The 20,350-nt window shown below is 43.8% G+C and overlaps 1 protein-coding gene across 4 annotated transcripts in view; it reads right to left on the bottom strand.

Annotated features, from left to right (window-relative positions):
• PHLPP2 (PH domain and leucine rich repeat protein phosphatase 2) overlaps positions 1–20,350 on the bottom strand; it is a 147,123-nt gene that overhangs the window by 68,534 nt on the left and 58,239 nt on the right. For all 4 annotated transcript variants that reach the window (XM_042856983.2, XM_042856984.2, XM_005310209.5 and 1 more), the window contains 3 exons: positions 10,750–10,940; positions 9,814–9,939; positions 5,966–6,120 (listed from right to left, as the gene is read on the bottom strand). In XM_042856983.2, the coding sequence (XP_042712917.2) occupies positions 5,966–6,120; positions 9,814–9,939; positions 10,750–10,940 (472 nt within the window). The remainder of the gene's footprint in view (positions 1–5,965; positions 6,121–9,813; positions 9,940–10,749; positions 10,941–20,350) is intronic.

Here is a 20,350-nt window from a genome sequence, read left to right as displayed (position 1 = left end):
GGTGCCTACAGGCAGAGGCAGGCTAGTGTGCAGAGCTGCCTGGCCATGCCTCCACCTAGCAGTTGAGCAAGGGGGATATCGCCGCTTCTGGGGAGCCCCCCCAGAGCCCACCTCACCCCATCCCGTGCTACAATCCCCTGCTCCCTCTCACACCCAAACTCTGCTGCTGGGCAGAGGGAGGGGGCAAGGGCCCGAGACTGCCCCAGCAGTGGCCGGTGCACCTGGTGCAGGGGCTGCCTGAGCTGCTCCTGAGCCAGGCGCACCAGACACTGCAGAAGTCATGGAGGTCACGGAAACCGTGACCTCCGTGACAATCTTGCAGCCTTCATCATCATCATCACTATTCGACACAAGTTCTTCTGAAGTACCTCTATCATTGTACGGATTTTTTAAAAATCCTTATTCCAGGAAGACTCCTCTGCCTCTTTGAGAATCAGAACTGTGCTAATAAATAGGATTGTGCGTAGGAACTGCGTGCAATTTATCTTTCCCCACTTTATTTTGAGTTCCGGTTTTTTAATTAGGGAGCATATCTGAAACATAGCTGTGGATAGGTTATCTTGTGAAAATGCTTTGATGAGCTAGTTATTTGAATAAGGGTATATATAGGTAATCTGTGAACTTAGGTGTGCTGCTACTATAGACAGCAGTATTTGTGAATACTTGCGATGTGGTCAAAAAGATCAACGGGAAGGATTTTATATATATATATATATATATATATATATATATATATATATATATATATATATAGTTAAAAATCTTCTCCCTCAATGAATGGTAACTGTGACATGAAAGTCTGATAACAACATGGAAATATGCATCTTGTAAATTGAGAGCTCCAAACCACTCATGAGTGGACAGGGAGGGCATAGCTGAAGCCTGAGTAAGAATATGGAATTTGAACTTTCTGATGAATAAGTTGAGCTATTGCAGATCTAGAATAGGTTAAAGGCCTCCATCCTTTTTTGAGATGAGAAAAAGGAAGCCATTTTCCTGTAATTCTTCAGGAATTTCCTCTGTGGCACTTGCTTTTCACTTCTGCCATTAGCAGTCTCTGGTGAGAGAAGCCTCTGAAAAGGGGAGATTTGTGGAGAGGGATGGTGGTGAACTGAATTAAGTAACGCCTTGGGAAGATTTCCAGAATCTGTCTGTAGTGATGATGGCACTCCAGGTATTGAAGGAGAATAAAAATCTGTTTCCAACGCGGGTGGGGAAGTTGGTACATAAGTTAAAGTTGTTTTAAGGCTCCTGAGGCTCTCATCAAACCCGAACTCTAAGAGCAGGTGCAGAAGACTAGGGATGTAGTTGGTTTGCCTGTCAGGTGAGCTTGTAAATTTTTCTCCTCTGCTGTTGCTGTGCAGATTGTTGTTGGTATGGTCTTTTATGAATAAAGTAGGATGATGAGACAATGACTGGTATTGCTTCCTGTGGCACCTGAAGGTGGAAATCTCGCAGAAAGTTGAGAGCTGCCTAGGGGTTTAGGTAATAGCTGAAGCTACTATGCTAGAATTTGTGTCCAAAGAGGCTCATAACGGATGTTTGACTCTTAACTGGCCCTCACAAATTAAAACTTTGGCCAGTTTCTTCTGCTTCTCAGGTAGGGATTTGGCAAATATGGTAATTTGGTCCCATAGATGGTATGGATACCTGGACATTAACAGCCTGGTCTATTCTAAAACCGAGTAGATACTCTAATGCCCAGTAACACTGAAGAAAAGACCAATCTGCCTAGGACATCAAGCTTTTGCCTTCCCTGCTGGACAGAGTGGAACTTATCCTGTTATTCTCCTGAAAGCTGCAGTGACAACTAGCGAATTAGGGAATATTACAGAAAAAAGGAAAAATTCTCTATAGCCAATTGGTAGAGCTTATCTGCTTTTTTGGTCATAGCTTCTCCAGAGGTGAGATTCATCCACAGACTCTTAGGCCTTGTCTACACTGGGGGGCGGGAATCGATCTAAGATACGCAACTTCAGCTACGAGAATAGCATAGCTGAAGTCGACGTATCTTAGATCGACTTAGAATCACTTACTTCGCGTCCTCGTGGCGCGGGATCGACGGCCACCACTCCCCCGTCGACTCTGCTTCCGCCTCTCGCCGTGGTGGAGTTCTAGAGTCGACGGCAGAGCGATCGGGGATCTATTTATCGTGTCTACACTAGACGCGATAAATCGATCCCCGATAGACCCGCCGATCCGGCAGGTAGTGTAGACATACCCTTAGCTGATTGTAGTAATCCTTCCAGCACAGGGCAAGTAATTTTACTCTTTGAAGGAGAACCTAGAAAGTGTAAAACAGAGTTAAGTCTCTTACATTGTCACTGATGGAATTTTCAGGTTATGAGACCATTGTCTTAACCAACTCTTGACAATGGCTAGGCTGCTGGTGTGCTGAGACTACAGCCTATCATGTTGAGCAATATTGTCTCACTGTTTCCTTGTACTCGCACCTCAGTCTGTGTGTATCCATCCGTTGTCTCTTGTTTTATATTTAGTTGGTATGCTCTTTGGGACAGGAACTGTTCTTTTGTTTTGTGTTTGTACAGTGTCTAGCACCACGGGACTAGTGTAGTCCACGAAAGCTTATGCTCTAATAAATTTGTTAGTCTCTAAGGTGCCACAAGTACTCCTGTTCTTTTTACAGGGAGGGAGTGTAATCCTAGGGGAAGGTCTTGTTGTTAGAATGGAATTCTCCTTTTCTTTCCTAAGGTGGAGAGGAGGGGATAGCCCAGAAGTCTCTCTTATAATCCCCTTATCTTTTTTCCCTCGGGATTCTTGGGACTAAAAAGATTTTGGATCTAAGTGAATCTAGTTGTGGGTGCGAGTTGTATATTTGAGCCACGACAGTGATAGCAGATCTGGTAGATACCAAGGAGTCTGAAGTGATCTCTGCTCCCTTCTCCAGCAATGTCATTGGATCAGGTACACTTGTTTCAGAAGGGGTATGACTCTTCATATGGGTTTTGCTTTTAAAAACCACTTGGTTTTGGTCTGGGTTTTGAGGAGATTCTCTGGATCTCCTTAAAATGGATGCACTAGAATCTCTGAATGGATGCACTAGAATCAAGGGCATCTCAATGAGAGGACTGATTCTGCTGACAAAGGCAGACACCTTCGCTATGCCACTGTCTGGAACCAAAGGGGTGTGTTTCTGAGGGCCTGTTCTGCTGGCTGGTCAGATCCGATGACTGTGGATTCCTCAGGACTGTGGTTCTACATTTGGCTCCCAAAGAGGAGGCTGGTAATTTTGTCTAAACTTTAGAATGCTTTTTAGCCTCTGTGAGGGCTGAAGCCAGCCCGTGCATGCTCGTGGATGCTATTGGCTTGGAATTGGAGGCTTTAACTGCTTGTAGTTGTGACCTGTAGCAGCAAGTCCTGGAGCCTCTTCTAATGCTCTTTTCTAGCACTTGAAGTGAAGGTGCTGCATATAGAACAGTGTGATAGAAAATGACCTTCTCCCAAGCAGGCTGGACACCAAACATGGGCATCTGAAGCAGCTAACACAGTAGAACAAGCGGTGCTCCTCTTAAATACCACCCTCTTCCTTTGTTGTATTTGCAGATCCATGCCAAGGAACAGGATACAATAAATTAATGTATTAAATATAAAAATAAATTAATGTATTGAAATAAAGGAAATAATAAAACTAAGCCTAAACTTTAACTTAATAAACTAAGAAACAGCCAAAGGCTCTGTGTCTTGACGGACCAATCCAAGTCAGATTGAACGAGCAAGGTTCCTGGTCTGTTCTAAACTGCGGCTGGAAGGAACTTAGATGGCTGGAGTGCTCTGCCCCCTTTTTACAGCCTTGTCTTTAGAACATTCAGTAACAGTGAGGGGAAAACAGGAGGGGGTACGAGAGCACTTAACAGACATTGCTACAAGAATGTTCCACCATCCAAGCTGCACTGCCCATGCAGCCCATAAGTGGCAATCTGCACAGGCCAGTCAAAGAACACCACATATATGCACTTCTAGTGTAGATGAGGCTGTTGTAATTTTAACATATGTTAGCGGTCTAGGCTCCCCCCAGAGTTTATTCACAGATTACCTCTACCTGCTAACACATGCTAAAAATACACTTTTTTCACTAGTGAAGACAAAGCCTGAGAGACTGGCACAAAGAAGGGAGACTCTTTAGAAATGGAAAGCGAATACCCTACTGTAACTAAGCAGAAGAGGTATCTATCCAGCTCGGCTCTTGATGAGCACAAGAATAGATGCACCATGCAAACTGTTTCTTTTGTTTTATTTGGACCTTTTTGCTGTATTCTTACTAAATCTTGTTTTTTTAAAACTCTTTGGGAATTTCACATACACTGCCTCAGAGAGTTAAAACATTCCACCTCTAACAAGAGACTCCCATGCTCGACATTCTGTCTCAAAGGTATAGACTAAGGATTCCTCTTGCATAAGGTGTGTGACTCCTTTCTCAAGGCTGTGGTCTGAGACACATGGATCCCTAGTGACCATGCATGCAAAATCAGTTTAAAAGGCAGAAAGTGGCAGTGCCCACTAAGCTGCATCCTGAGCACGACAGTACTAGTCTTGCACATTTATACCAGATTGGCTGCTGGCTAGTGAGATGCAGGTCTCCTTAAAGTCCTTTCTTTTGGGGAGTTTCAGCTTCATTGGGCAATGACACCTGCCAGGGGGAGAGATAAGAAGTCCAGTTTTTGGCATACTAAGTCTAGAATGCAGACTTGATTGCATAGCCAATGACAATCAATCTAAGGATCCTGCCACAGTGCTGTCCCACCCAGGGACCAGGAAAACAGCATCTTGAAAGCTGCTCAGGAAGTTTCATTATTCTAATGTCATGGTTTCTAGTTCTTTTCTCACTTTTCAAATACTACAATAGACCCTGAAAGGTCTGAAAGGACCATTACAGTTTTTCCAGCCAGAGAACCTACTATTATCACTGCAACTAAGCAGGTAGGAAACCAAGACAAGCTTAGAAATAGAAGAACCTGGATAATAAACTAGACTTTAGCCCTTGATGAAATTGCACAGAAATAGCATAGTAAAGGTATATTCTTTCACCTATACCTATGGTCACCTGAATATTTCATTGCTCTCAGGAGAAGGGAGACAAAATACTATGGAGAAATTAGAGGAGCATTTTTGCAGATTTCCAAAATAATCCTGCCACAGGAACACAGCTATTTGATTATGTTGCTGTAGGACGCCAGTTGGCTTTCAATATTTCACAAAGTAACTGCCAGAACCCTTCGTTAGCAAGTAAAAGAAGGCAGGGACCTGCAGGAAGAAAGACTGCCCTGCTCCATCCTTTACAACGGAGTCTGATTTATTTTGGGATTTGTTTTTAAAGTTCTCTTATTTTTAGGTCTAATTGGGTCCCTACACTCTCCTACTTATCGGAGTTAGCTGTACCTAGCATACAATCCATCATACATCTCCCATACCCAGTAAATGGATAATTACAAGTTCCCAGTGTAAAGCTGGAGTCTTGCAGATACTACCAATTCTGAATTTGTGACAGCATTAAAGATTAATTAAAACAGGCTTCTTTTATACTTGCATTCCTTAGTACACGCTTTTACTCGACTGTTTTATCATATTCTCCCTCAGCATTTGTTCTTATATCTAACTATAAAGCCATTTGCTAAACATCTGGCAGCATAATCACCACCATATCTTCCCTATGTAATAGCATATCACCACACAAGGTTCAGCACAATCATCCTTAATATGAAAGGAACGTGTGGAAGGACAGCCTGTACATACTGTAAATTGCTGGAAGTCGAACAGTGAACGGAGACAAAAATTATATTTCCTAGTCTTCATCACCTTAAGGTAGGCAGAATCCTCCCAAAGACCAATCTCTTACAAGTATGCCAACTTCCCACAAGGACCATGAACCCTCAGTATACTCCTGCCTCCTCACCCGACTGTATATTCCATAACCGCAAAATGTAATAGAAAATAGTTTTCTGCAGACCTGCAAAGAGAGTCAAGACCCCCTGATCCATCCAGTCGCATAAAGTTGTGTCGCAGGTTGAGGTAGGTGATGTCTTGACTGTAGAAGAGATGCTCAGGTACCTCCTCAAGGCTATAACAAGACAGATCAACTGTGCTGAGTCGCTGAGACACCACCTGAAAAAAAGAAAAAGGGCAACAGAGTTACAGCTACATTTACAATTTTCTTTCCAGTTCAATTCAATGAAAGTGTATTGGTGGAACAAGCTAGACAAGTGCTAACAAAGCACAAGAAAATGAAACCCCTCAGGTATCTATCAGAGGCAAATTCAGCCCACCCAGGATAGGTTTACATACAGTGTTTAGGATCCCCGGCCTGTATGTTGCTACTGTCCATTCCTGTCGGCAGGCACATACACAAGCATGGAGAAGGGCACAGGAAAGGCACTGCTCTGATTTGCATACATTTTTTTATTCAGAATACCAGCCAACCTAAATGGCACGGGAAATCCAAGGTGAGACAAATATCTAACTTATCTTAGGCTTTAGTGCCGCTGCCTATCAGCATAATATCTGAGCACCTTCAACATCAGATAGAATGGAAACAGTGAGTACCCAGTAGGGTTTCTTTGCCAGAGGACGTTGTGAAGGCCAAGACTACAAGAGGGTTCAAAAAGAATTAGACAAGTTCATGGAGGACAGGTCCATCAATGGCTATTAGCCAAGATGGGCAGGGATGATGTCCCTAGCCTCTGTTTGCCAGAAGCTGGGAATGGGCCACAGGAGATGGATCACTTGATTATCTGTTCTGATCATTCCCTCTGAAGCATCTGGCATTGGCCACAGTCAGAAGACAGGATACTGGGCTAGATGGACCTTTGCTCTGACCCAATATGGCCATTCTTATGTTCTTTTGTTTGCTGGTTTTTGGAGTGTTGTGAATGTCATTCTTTGTATGTTGGAAAGGTACTATCAAAGAAGAAGGTTTTGCAATGTTTCCTAGAGGTGCTCACTTTGGGCTTTGTGATCTGCACTGTCTCACAGGAGCAAAACTCTCTTGGCAGTTCAAAGATTGATATTTGGTCTCTTATGCAGCTGGGTGTAACAAGGCACTGGTCCTGGGATGCACGTGCACCCGTTCCAAGACTGGCCCCCTTTCACAGAATTGCTTTTCAAGTGAGGGGGCTGAGGGAATAGCAAGGTCATGTGACTACGTAAAAGGGCATGCTGAGAGATATAAAGGCAGTTTGTGTTCTGTTAGGAAGACTCCAACAGAATAGAGACAATTTTCCACAGTTCCCAAGCAGAGGGAAAGGAACCTGCTGGGAAGGTGGTGGTCAGACTAGATTATCTCAATGCTCTCTTCTAGCCTTGGACTCTATGACTGAAAAAAACTTCAGCTGAGACATTTGCACGAAGAAAATCTCAGCTGTGACAGGATTATAAAGGACCAGGAAGTTCTGGAAAGAGGGCAAAACCCTGGTAAACAACTGGAAGGACTACTGAGCACTGGAAAAGTCTAAAAGGAACCGGTGAGCCTGGAAAAGCAGGGTGGGCTAACTGTTATTTTGAGAATAAACCAGACCCCATAAGGCGAGAGTAATTCAAAAGCACCAACTAAGGTGGTTTGACTAGAGGGAGGGGGAAAAAGGAGCTAAACTGAGGCAACAGATGGGTCCAGTGCTGATAAGCTCCTACTACATGGGGGAACAATCTATTAACTGCTTTGACAATTGCAACCTCTGCCTTAAACTAGCAGTGGAAGCAAACTGGAAGCCAATGGAAGAGGCAGACAGCTGCATTCTGTATCAACTGCAGTTTCTGCATTATTTTCACAAATTATACTACATAAGAGCAAAGTCTTTAGTAGTGAAAACATGTATACATTGGCCTATATGGTGGAAGCCATACACTTTATACAAGAAGCCTTTGTTAGCATTCAGGCCAATCAATGTAAAGCAGAGAACAACAAATGCAAGTCAAACACATAGAAGATCTAGCATGGAGAAATGGGATATTTTATACAGCCAAAGCAAATATAAGACATTATCTCTTAACCTGTATTTCACATCAGAAGCTGATACTATCTAAGGCCTGAGTTAGCACAGTCCATCAATCACCAATAAACATGCTCTGTAGTACACAGGAATCATCATAGTGGATCAGACCAGTGCTCCATCTAGTCCAGAATTCTCTTTGACAGTGGACAATACGTTTCAGATAAAGGTACAAGAAACCCTGTAACAGAGTGTTATGCAATAACCTGTCCACAGTTAAAGTCCAATCACCTGGCAGTTAAAGACTGGCTCATGCACTGAAGCTTGATGGTTTACATCCCATTTTTAATTCTACCTAATGTAACTGTGGATGTCCTTACTACCTGTATAACATCTAGTCTTTGTTAAATCCTGGTAAACTCTTGGCCTTTAGTTAAACAAAAACGTATTTCCTTAGATTAGATTTAAATTTATTGCCTTTCAGTGTCATTGAATGTCTCCCTGGTTCTCGTAGTCTGAAAAATGATCAATAAGAGCGCCTCATTACAGCAGACTTTCCAGGTCTCTAATAATTTCCATCCATTTCGCTATTTCTGATATATCACTAGTTCCCTCACTGCCATCTAGGATTGAGTTTGGGCTTCAAAGTGGGATCCCTTGCTCCAATGTCCTCTTGCCCTGACAATGGTAATGTCAACTCTAGGGCCTCCTGAGTCTCAGGACCGATTCCACTAGGTGTGGCACCAGTGAAACATAAAAACAGAAAAGCAGAATAGGCTTCCCCCCTAGGGGTCCAGGAAGAATATAATGACAAAGCCACTCTAAGGAGGTGCTGACAAGGTGAGAGTCACTGGAACCTGACTCACTACCAAAGCCTGGAACAAAAGGAACAGGTGATGCTGTAACAGCCAATGTCAGGGGCTAAGACCAGATAACGGCACACCCAATATGGAGGACACAGTGGATGCCAATGTGCCCAATGACAAAGAGTCCAGTGCTAAAGGTTCTGATGCAGAGATCTCCAATGCCAGGAGTACTGAAGCCAAGAGACCCAATACAAAACACAAGTCTGATATAGCCAATACCAAATGAGTCTGTGCCAATGCACCTGAAATATCTGATACCCAAAAACCCAACAATGAAGAGGGTCTCAGACACCCAGGTTGGCACAGCACCGAGTTGTGAGATTCATGCTCATTTTTTCTGCTTCTTCCTTACTTGCAAGGAGAGAAAATGATTCCAGAAATGCAATCCCTTCAGGATTTAATGGGCCTGCCACATGAACAGGATGTTGAAGTGAAACTCAACACTGAAGCCATCCCCTTCTGACTCTGCTCTGATGTGGAATAAGCATGTGGACCTGAACAGAATCCACCTCCTCTGGTCGTATTTGGATTCTGTGCTAACTCAAATCCATCAGAGAGGCTCTCTGTGAGTCTAGCACATTGTTCAGGTGGATGCAGCCAAGGCAGTAGGAAGGACTTATAGACTGCTGTAGCTGGGAAGAAAGAGAAGTTAGTCTCTGGGATTAGTTTTGAAGACCACAATAAACTTCAGATGCTTGGTTAATATGAATAGTGCTATCAGCGTGGGATAGTGCAGAACTACAGCTCATAGTTGCTACATAGCTGCCACAGTCTGGTAGAATGCTGAAATGAAGCACCCAGCAGATCAGAGAGACATGCAGTGGATAAGTAGCCTCCAACCCACAGATGTCATAGTTCAAAGGAAGCCCTCAGGTGACCTCTGTACTCTCTAAGAACATGAGTTAGAAGCTGTGTCTCAAGAGTAAGCCTGTTCCAAAATTCTCCAAGCTTTCTTTCCTCTTGCCCCTGTATCACAGCACCCGCACCTACAGCTTATTGGGCCTCACCGTGGATGCCTGCCGGTGCCATCTCTGGTACTCTGCCAGCGTTTCAAAGCAAACATGGTAGGTTTGAGCTTGTGCACCAGCACAGCTGAAAGCAAGCGAGTGCTGCCGACGCTTCACTTCTTCCACCTGAAATGGGGGAAATAAGAACAAAAATAGCCCAGTCTACATTCCAACAATTACACAATCTGAAATGCAGGGGGTGGGAATGTTAAACAAAACCAATACAAGACACTCCACAAAGTACAGTCAAGTTAGTCCCCTCTGGCTGATATACAGCAAAAACTCCTTTTCAGAACCTCTCTGCTGAAACAGAGCAATTTTTACAGTAGGGGTGCTGAATTTAGAAACCATGTACACCTCTACCTCGATACAACGCTGTCCTTGGGAGCCAAAAAATCTTACCACGTTATAGGTGAACCACGTTATATCGAACTTGCTTTGATCCACCGGAGTGCGCAGCCCCGCCCCCCCGGAGCACTGCGTTACCGCGTTATATCCAAATTCGTGTTATATCGGGTCACGTTATATCAGGGTAGAGGTGTATTTGGTTTGCTATTACTACTTCAAGACAGGGAGTGTAATAGCACTCCCACCCCAGCACCCCTAGTTCCAGCACTTATGGAACAGACCCAATAAGTAATTATTTCTGGGTCACGGTAAATTGCTGGACAGAACCAATACACGTAAAAGTATCATGTAATTTATGGCTGAAGCACAGAACCTGCATTCCTTTCACTGTTTTATTAAACTAAAAAGATTGCCTAGTAAACAAGCAGAGGGGAGTGAGGCAGATGTATTCAAACATCTTAACACAGAATCTCACTAAAGAGGCCTAGACTGACTTCTTGTAGGGAACATAATTCCTGGTGGCCCCTTCATTCTCACATCTTACCTACAGGAAACTAACAAAGAATCAGTTAGGCCCAAGAGCCTCACCTTCCCTCCGACAAGAGGCAGAATGTGCATCTTTCCTGTATGGCAATCCTTCGCGGAGGATATGATGAGGCAGGTGCCACAGAGAATGACCAAGCGTTCTGCCCACTTGTGCAACTGCGTCTTCCCTTTGCGCACATTATAGACCCCAGACAGAAGGATTCGGTCTAGTTGCTCCACTTGACATGGCTTTTCTGAAAAGAAAATGGCACTTTATCATCCACTTTTCACTGGATTCTTTCTTTCCAGCTTATGGGGATAATTAGCACCAAAAAAACACATGCAATCTCAGCTATTAAAACAGACAACTATAGGTAAGTCAAGGCAGAATAAATAGTGGTACACTGAGAACAGAGTCTCATTTGCAGGATAAACAACCTGTAATAAACAATGCAATAATATTTACAAATATTTTGTAGAGACAGATGAATGATTATATATTGTTATGCTCGAAGACATTAATGGCTGCAGTCAAGCGTGTCTGATCTACTTGCAATCACAGACATCATTAAAGTTGATGGGCATGCTAGCCATCCTTCATTCTGGCTAAACGGAAATGCAATTAAGCTCCTTTACAGAGTAAGATAGCTGAAACCACTGCCCAAGGCACTGGGCCATATGGGAAGGCTTTAGACAGAACTCAAGGCAAATGAGGAGTTTCCTTGGGGACTGACTGCAAAGGCAGGAGGCGCTGATTGGTTGCAGCTGTGTTTGCATGAGTGGAAGAGATAGAAAGCAACCAGAAAGCCAGAGAAACAGGCATGAGCATGGCCCTGAGAGGAAACAGAGACAGAATTCCTTGGGGGCACAAGACTGGCTGGAAAGGCAGGTTTGGAATTTGTGAGCAAGGAAACTGGCCTGCTGTTTGTTCCTCTGGTGTACACAGAAACAGAACTGTGTACATTCTTTGCATCAAAGAAATTCTGATTTGTACCATCAATTTCTCTTCCTAACAGAAACAACTTGGCAAGACCCCACATAATGCTAACTTCTCAGGCCAAGAGGCGAGAGTATGTTCTGAGATAAACTATGATGACATTAAAAAAAATCCTCTTCCTTGATATGTCATTGTTTACCTTAGAATGCAAGCTCTTTGGGGCATATACCTGGTGCTGTCAGCAAAGTACCACGCACATCAAAAGCATAACAAATATCTAATGGGTTAGTATTAGTTAAGCAATTTTTCCTTTGAGAAAGAAATCAAAGATGCAGTGAGGTTACAGTTTTCTAATTAAATGAACTTAAAAATGAATTCTGGTTTGCTAACACATATGAAAGGCTATTTTAAGTTTGTCTTTTGATACAACAAGAATTTAAAATAATTAAACACGTTTTCTAGTAAAATTCTGTCACAAGATCTCTCTCCTGCTTTCTTAGTATTTGTATTTCTTGCATTTGGGGGAGTTTTTAAAATGCTTTGTTTTTTTGGCCACAATTCCTTTTGCAGGGTCATTTTTCATCTTCAGTAGCCTGAAAATTATTCAAACCTTGATTTGTGTGTGGCATATTTCATCTATAGGTACTGGAAAATGGAACATTTAGACTCACAGACTTTAAGGTCAGAAGGGACCATTATGATCATCTAGTCTGACCTCCTGAACAACGCAGGCCACAGAATCTCACCCACCCACTCTTGTAACAAACCCCTAACCTATGTCTGAGTTACTGAAGTCCTCAAATCGTGGTTTAAAGACCTCTTGACATATTGCATATGGTGTAGAGATCTGAATATACTGTTAAATAAAGAGGTATCACATATGTATATTATTGTTTTATAAAATCCTGACAAGTTCTGGAGGCATAGCTGTTAGAATTTTTAAGAGCACCACTCATGCAGAAGACTGTACTTCTAATTTGCACAGAATGGGGCTTGGCACATCCATTAAAATTCACTGTAAACAGGAAAAGTTAAACCATTGATATAGGTACTTAGATGGTGCCCATCACTATAATATCTGAGTACCTTTGCTCGTCTATGCCGATCCAAGTGCCCACTGCAGGAAGCTGGTTTTTCTTTATTTAAAAATAAATAAACCTCTACCCCAATATAACACGAATTCGGATATAGTGCGGTAAAGCAGCGCTTCGGGAGGAGGGGCGGGGCTGCACGCTCCGGTGGATCAAAGCAAGTTCGATATAACGCGGTTTCACCTATAACATGGTAAGATTTTTTGGCTCCCGAGGACAGCATTATATCGGGGTAGAGGAGTACCAATTTAAGAAGGCTCTTAAAGTAACTGACAAATAGTTCTTGAGGTTAGGAAAAGAAAGGGATCTGTAGCTTTCACATTCTACAGGGTGGCAGATGTTCAGGCACGATGCCTTTTTTGCTAGGAAAAATCCTTGATTTACAATTTAAAAAATTCATAAATTGATTGTGGTTGCAATCAGAAGCATGGAATATAAATATAGAATCTTGGAAAGGGTAAACTTCTTAATGCTGATATATGGGCTATTCAGATAATCTGCTAAGTGAAAACATAATAGTTGTACATAAAATATCGCATTGTAGGAGTAAAAATATTCCAAGACATTTAAAACACTGTCTAGAAATCAGGGAATGGAGACTTGCAAACATCACTGAAGATTTGGAAATATTAGTTCTGTTTGCCAGTTTTGTACTGATATGGTTCCATGATATAAGTACACCTCTACCCCGATATAACGCGGTCCTCGGGAGACAAAAAATCTCACCGTGTCATAGGTGAGACTGCGTTATATCAAACTTGCTTTGGCCCTCCCTGTTCCTTGTTCCCTGACCGCTCCCTCCAGAGACCCCCGTCCCTAATCACCCCCAGGATCCCACCCCCTACCCAACCACCCTGCTCCCTGTCCCCTGACTGCTCTGACCCCTATCCACACCGCCCACCCCCTGACAGGCACTCACCGGCAGTGGCGGGAAGCGGAGCAGCCCAGCCCCAGCCCGCTCCACTCCGCCACCTCCCAGCCGCGGCGCTCCGCTTCCCACAGCCAGTGAGTGCGGGGAGGTTGGGGAAAGGACGGCCCCCATACTCACCTGCGGCGGGAAGCAGAGTACCGTGGCTGGGAGATGGCAGAGTGGAGCGGGCTGGGGCCAGGCTGCTCCGCTTCCCGCCACTGCCGGTGAGTGTGGGGGGGGGATCCCTTCCCTCAAGTCCCCTCCCCCGAGTGACATGGCTGGGGCAAGGGGAGCAGAGCAGGCTGCTCCCGGCCAATCCCCAGGGCCACTCTGGGACTGCGGGGCCCCCAAACCTGCCCCCCACAGCTCCTGCCTCCCAGACCCTGGGGGGGAGCCCCTGACCACTCCCGAGACCCTCTGCCCCTCATCCAACCCCTCGGCCCTGGCCTGGCCCGGCACCCTTAACACGCTGCTCAGAGCAGCGTGTCAGAGCTTTACCGCCTTGTATGCGAACCCGCCTTATATCAGGTCGCGTTATATCGGGGTAGAGGTGTAGTTCTAATGCAAGCGGAACAGCCTTTTCTGGGTTTGAGGGACTCTGCATAGAAGATACTGTGTTACATTCCCTATTTTGATACCAAAATCACAGAGGTGAGGCTAAATTGAATGAGCCTCACCACCTCATGAAACCAGGAACCCAAAATAACATCCAGCCACTCATCCTACAAAGAAGAAAACAAAGGAAAGAGGAAGCCTTCATTAAAGCAGGCATCGTGAATATAGTATAACCAATTCTAATGGCATTAGGAGATTGACCCTGCCAACATCACATTAGCCTCAGACACTTCTGAGATATTTATGGAAACTCGCTCAGAACGATCCCATATCCTCTTTTGAATGAGAGAGATAATACATATTGATTTTAGATGACCATGTGGTTAGCCTTGCCTCAGCAGGTGGGAAATAACAAACAATTGCACAGACAATATCCAGCTTCTAAATGGAATCCCTGAGCTCTTCCTGTAGCCCACTGCCTTCAACTGTAACCAGACAGTTCAGATCCTGTCTGCACTAAGGCCAACTGCTCATAAAACAGGCATTTCTCACCCACAGGTCTCTGCTTCAGCTGCAATCAGACGTGCCTGAGTTATGATACAGGTGGTTTAAAAGAGCGTATAGTTTGGTCAAGGTGTTTTTCATGCAGGGCCCTGAACCTGCAAATTGACCCAGGCATTGCCCTTGCCCAAATCAGCTGAAACCTGTTGACATTCAGGACCCGCTGCAAGGCTCACTTGTTTTCTTGGAAAGGGCTGAGCTGCAGATGGTTGGGGTCGTTAGGCAAAATCTTAGGTAGACACTTAAATCACAAATGACATCAAATAAGTAATGTAAACACATCCCAATTAAAGGGAAAGACTTGGTAACTAGATACTTATTTCTGATTTCAAAATAGTGACCTAGTGCATGTGCAGGCCTAAATATTACTCTTTCTTTCCTTGTCTGAGCAGAAATACAGAATCCGATCCCAGGCGCTATTTCAGGGGTGGCCAACCTGAGCCTGAGAAGGAGCCAGAATTTACCAATGTACATTGCCAAAGAGCCACAGTAATACATCAGCAGCTCGCCAGCAGATCCCGCCGCCATGCCTCCTGCCCACCAGCAGCCCTGCCAATCAGCAACCCCCCTCCCTCTTCGCACCTCCCAATCAGCTGTTTTGTGGTGTGCAGGAGGCTGGGGGGGGGGAGGTGGAGGAGCGAGGGCACGGCAGGCTCAGGGGAGGGGGCAGGGCCAGGGGTTGAGCAGTGAGCACCCCCCGGCACATTGGAAAGTTGGCACCTGTAGCTCCAGCCCCGGAGTCGGTGCCTATACAAGGAGCCACATATTAACTTCTGAAAAGACGCATGTGGCTCCGAAGCCACAGGTTGGCCACCCCTGCGCTATCTTGTAAGTGAAGCAGAAACAATTTTCAAACATCCTAGTTTAAAATGTTAGTGTGCTTGCCATTTTTAAGTCTGACATGCATACCTGCTACCAATATGCAATTGGAAACACATGGAAGCTCGTGTTTATAAAAAGCTTCCCAGACTCTCCCCAACCTACTGCATCAGGCTATTTTGGTCTGAGCACAGAGACGTCCATGGAAGCATAACTGTCATCCCAGAGGAGACCAAAGGGTCCACCTAGACAATTTATTGTCAGCAGCTGGGGGCCTTGGAGCTCTCAGCCACTGCAAGCAGAAGGGGGCCCTGTAGTCATCAGATGCCATGGGCACCTGGAGCTGTCGGCTGCCATGGGGGCACCCAGAGGTCTGAGACACTGTGTCTGTGGCAGGGGCCATGGAGCTGTCAGCCACTGCCACTGCAGCAGGTGCTGGATGCCCCCCCCTCCTGCAGCAGGGCTCAGGTTCTCCACCTCCTATCAGACCCCCACCATTATTTTTAGTAAAAGTCACAGACAGGTTGCAGGCTTCCATTAATTTTTATTGCCCACGGCCTGTCTGTGAATTTTACTAAAAACAGCCGTGATAAAATCTTAACCTTAATCATGTTATACCATTCTCTGCTACACTGATGAGACCATAATTTCTTCCCCATGTAGGTACTTATACATTGTAATCAAGCCACTCCTTAACCTTCTCTTCGTTAAATTAAATAGATTGAGCTCTGTCATAACTATAAAGGGAAGGGTAACAGCCCTCCTGTGTACAATACTATAAAATCCCTCCTGGCCAGAGACACCAAAATCCTTTTACCTGTAAAGGGTTAAGAAGCTCAGGTAACCTGGCTGACACCTGACCCAAAGGACCAATAAAGGGACAAGATACTTTCAAATCTTGGTGGGGAGGAAGGCTTTTGTTTGTGCTCTTTGTTGTGGGGGTTGTTCGCTCTTGGGACTAAGAGGGACCAGACATCAAACCATGCTCTCCAAATCTCCTGAACAAGTCTCTCATATTTCAAACTTGTAATAACAGCCAGGCAAGGCGGGTTAGGTTTATCTTTGTTTTCTCAACTTGTAAATGTACCTTTTGCTAGAGGGTTTACCTCTGTTTGCTGTAACTTTGAACTTAAGGCTAGAAGGGGTTCCTCTGGGCTCTTTGAATCTGATTACCTTGTAAAGTTATTTTCCATCCTGATTTTACAGAGATGATTTTTTTTACCTTTCTTTCTTTAATTAAAAGCCTTCTTTTTAAGAACCTGATTGATTTTTCCTTGTTTTAAGATCCAAGGGGATTGGATCTGGACTCACTGGGAATTGGTGGGGGAATGGTTAATTTCTCCTTGTTTTAAGATCCAAGGGTTTGGACTGGTGTACACCAGGAAATTGGTGGAGAAGTCTTTCAAGTCTACCCAGGGAAGGGAGTTAGTATTTGGGAGTGGTGGCAGCAAAACCAGATCTAAGCTGGTAATTCAGTTTAGAGGTTCATATGCAGGTCCCCATATCTGTACTCTAAAGTTCAGCGTCGGGAAGGAACCTTGACAAGCTTCTTGAGTCTATCACTCGGCCAAGAACCAATCATGGTGGGAACCTGCCAGAAACACACCCACTCAATCGCCATTCCCTGTACACATTTACATTTTGAGACCTATCAATTAGCCAGTTTTTAATCCATTTAATGTGTGCCATCTTACTTTTATATGTTCTAGTTTAAGCAAAATGTTGTACAGTGCCAAGTCAAATGTTATGTCAACACTATTTTTTGTATGAAACAAAGTTTGGTTGACAAAAGTGTCAAGTTAGTTTGACAGGATCTATTTTCTATAAACCCACTGATTTGCATTAATTACATTACCCTCCTTTAATTCTTTATTAACTGAGTCCCATATCAACCCATCCATTCTCTTACTCGGGATTGATGTCAGGCTGACAGGCCTGTAATTACCCTGGTCATCCTGTTTACCCGTTTTAAAATCTGGCACAATATTAGCTTTCTTCCAGTCTTCTGGAACTTCCACAATGCTCTGAAACCTATTGAAAATCAACATTAATGGTTCAGCAAGCTCCTCAGCCAGCTTTTGCATGCAAGTTATTTTAATCTGCTGATTTAAAAAATGTCTAACTTCAGTAGCTTCAGTTTAACATCCTCCGGAGATACTAGTGAAAGGAAACAATGTTATTACCACCAGATGATGAGACTATATCATCTGTTTTCCCCCAAACACTGAACAATATTTATTGAGCATGGCTGTCTTTTCTACATTATTGATAATTCTACCATTTCTACCTAGTAATGGACCAATACTGTTGTCAGGATTCTTTTTGTTCCTAATATATTTTTAAAACTCCTCATTGTTCTTAATGCTACTAATTTTCCTTGTGTCCCTTTGCTTCTCTTTTCAACTTACTACAATTCCTAACTTCTGATATATATATTCATTACTATCAATTTCTCCTTTCTTCCATTTGTTTATATAATTATACATATGTCTTCACTCCCCCTCCTCTAAATCAGGTCAGTTTTTTAATCAGCACAGCCCTCTTCCTTAATTGTGACTTTTTGGACATCTAGTAAGGTGTTCTTAAATGATCACCAATTATCATTCCCATTTTTCTGATTAAATACTTCCTCCCACTTGATCTGGCTCATAGTTAATTTCAGCTTTGTGAAATAGGCCCTATTAAAGCACCAAGTACATATCTATTACTGGGGGAGGGGGGATTTTATTCTGCTTGCACATTATAAATGTGATCAAGTCATTATCTCTTGCACCTAAGCTACAATTAATTTTTAGTTCTGTGATCAGTTCCTTTATCTGATAGGACAAGTCTAATAAAGAATCCCCCTGCGTAAGCTGAAACTCTTTGAGTAAAGAAATTGTCATCGATAACATTAGAAATTCCAAGGATGTTTTAATGCTGGCAGCATGAGTCCTCCAGCATGTGTCACCCAAATTGAAGTCCCTCATGATCACACAGCTTTTCTTCCTACACATTATAGATAGGAACATAACGCATTCCCCAGTGTGATTGGGTGGTCTGTAGCAGACACCAACTGATACCCTGTCTTATGCTTTATATGTTAGGACATTGATCCATAAGCATTCAAGATCATTTTCTTGTCAGTTATCAGTGGCTTAGAAACAGGTCAGGTCTTTTTTGACAGTGTCACTCCCCCATCCCTTTTGCTCACTCGTTTCTTTCTAAATAGATTATAACCATTGATTCTAACATTCCAGTCAGGTGAATCATCCCATCAGGTTTCAGTAATATCAACAAGATCAAATTTATGCTCATAAATGAGCAATTCCAATTCTTCTTGTTACCGAGACTCCAAGCAGTGCTGTATAAGCAATTAAAGTATTTCTTCTCTTCATGTCCTTTGGTTCCTTGATTTTCTTCTCAACATCTCAATTTTGTGCTGAGCACTCTTGTCTTCCCTCTTTTTACCCTCCCCTTTTGCTATTCATTTAGACCCCTTCTCACTATTCTAGCCAGACTGTCCCCAAGGAGATTGGTCCCCACCTTCTACTGAGGTGGAGGCCATCCAAAATATACAAGCCCCTCTCCCCAAGGAAGGTGACCAGTGTTCCACAAAACCAAAACCCTCCACCTCTTACCTAGCCAGTGGTTCACTTCCAGAATCTTCTATCTTCCTTTGCTCATGGGACAGAAAGGGTCTCATAGAAGATTGCTTGGACATTCTTCTTCTTTAGCATGCTTTTGAGTTCCCCAAAATCATCTACTATCTGTGAGATATCCCGTGATGTAGTGTCATTAGTGCCAGTATGAACCATCACCAGTGGATCCTTGCCTGTTGACTGCAGAAGTTGATGCAATTTTAGAGTGATGTCTCATGTCTTGGCTCCAGGAAGGCAGCACACTGTCTTGTTGTCCACATGTCCCTTGCAGAATGTTGGTTTGGTTCTTCTGCATATTGAATCTCCAACAAGGATAGTTTGTCTTCCATAGACAGTTGAGAACTCTGTGGATTAGCATGATTTTCTTACAGGTTGGACTGAGCTACCATAGACATGTGTGTTCCGTACATCTCTGTTCCCTTAGACCTGCTCGATCTTGAGAGTTATCTTCCAAAGTTTGCACATTGAGCACCTGGTATCCGTTGAAAACTTTTAACTGTGTGGAATTCCTCCCAGTCCTCTTTTCTCTGGTGGCCACACCCTGCTACATAAAATGCTGCCATGACCTCCTGCCTCTGGTGGTTATGAACTGCCAGGTCTCTTCTCTGCCTTCCTCTCTCGGTGACTCCTTGGTGACCCACAAGCTTTGAAGAAGTTTATGTAAAGTGTGAAAAATCCACCACCTGAGTGGCATTTTTAAGATCACTTACATCCGTATGTAGACAGAGTTCTTCAGTCAATCTAGCAACCACCTCTCAGGGAGGAGGATTACTTTTGCTGATGGGAGAAGCCAGTTTAGGTTGTATCTACAATGAGACAATGCTGCTGCTGGAAGGAGGTGCCATGGTACTCAGGCCCAAGGGAATAGAGGTGTATGTGTGTGTGAGGCTCATTTCCAGTAATCTCTGCATTGAGAAAAAAAGCCTTCATGAGATCACCTCCATTCAGTGGGACTATTTTCCCTGGGGGGGGGGGAGGGGGGTGAGAAGCTGACTTGACTCATGTTCTAGGGGAACAGCACATACTGGTGCCCCTGCAGCCATAGCCACTGAAGACAGAGACAGCTGTAGAGGCAACTCCGTGGGAAATAAAAAATCCACTAGTGTTTGTCCATTTGGTAGGAACAAGGGGTGGGGAGTAAAGATCCCGA

The sequence above is a fragment of the Chrysemys picta genome, chromosome 14 (assembly GCF_011386835.1).
Source record: "Chrysemys picta bellii isolate R12L10 chromosome 14, ASM1138683v2, whole genome shotgun sequence".
Classification (NCBI taxonomy): domain Eukaryota; kingdom Metazoa; phylum Chordata; order Testudines; family Emydidae; genus Chrysemys; species Chrysemys picta.
Note: the sequence above shows the minus strand (reverse complement) of the source record. Positions and strands in the feature narration are given on the sequence as shown.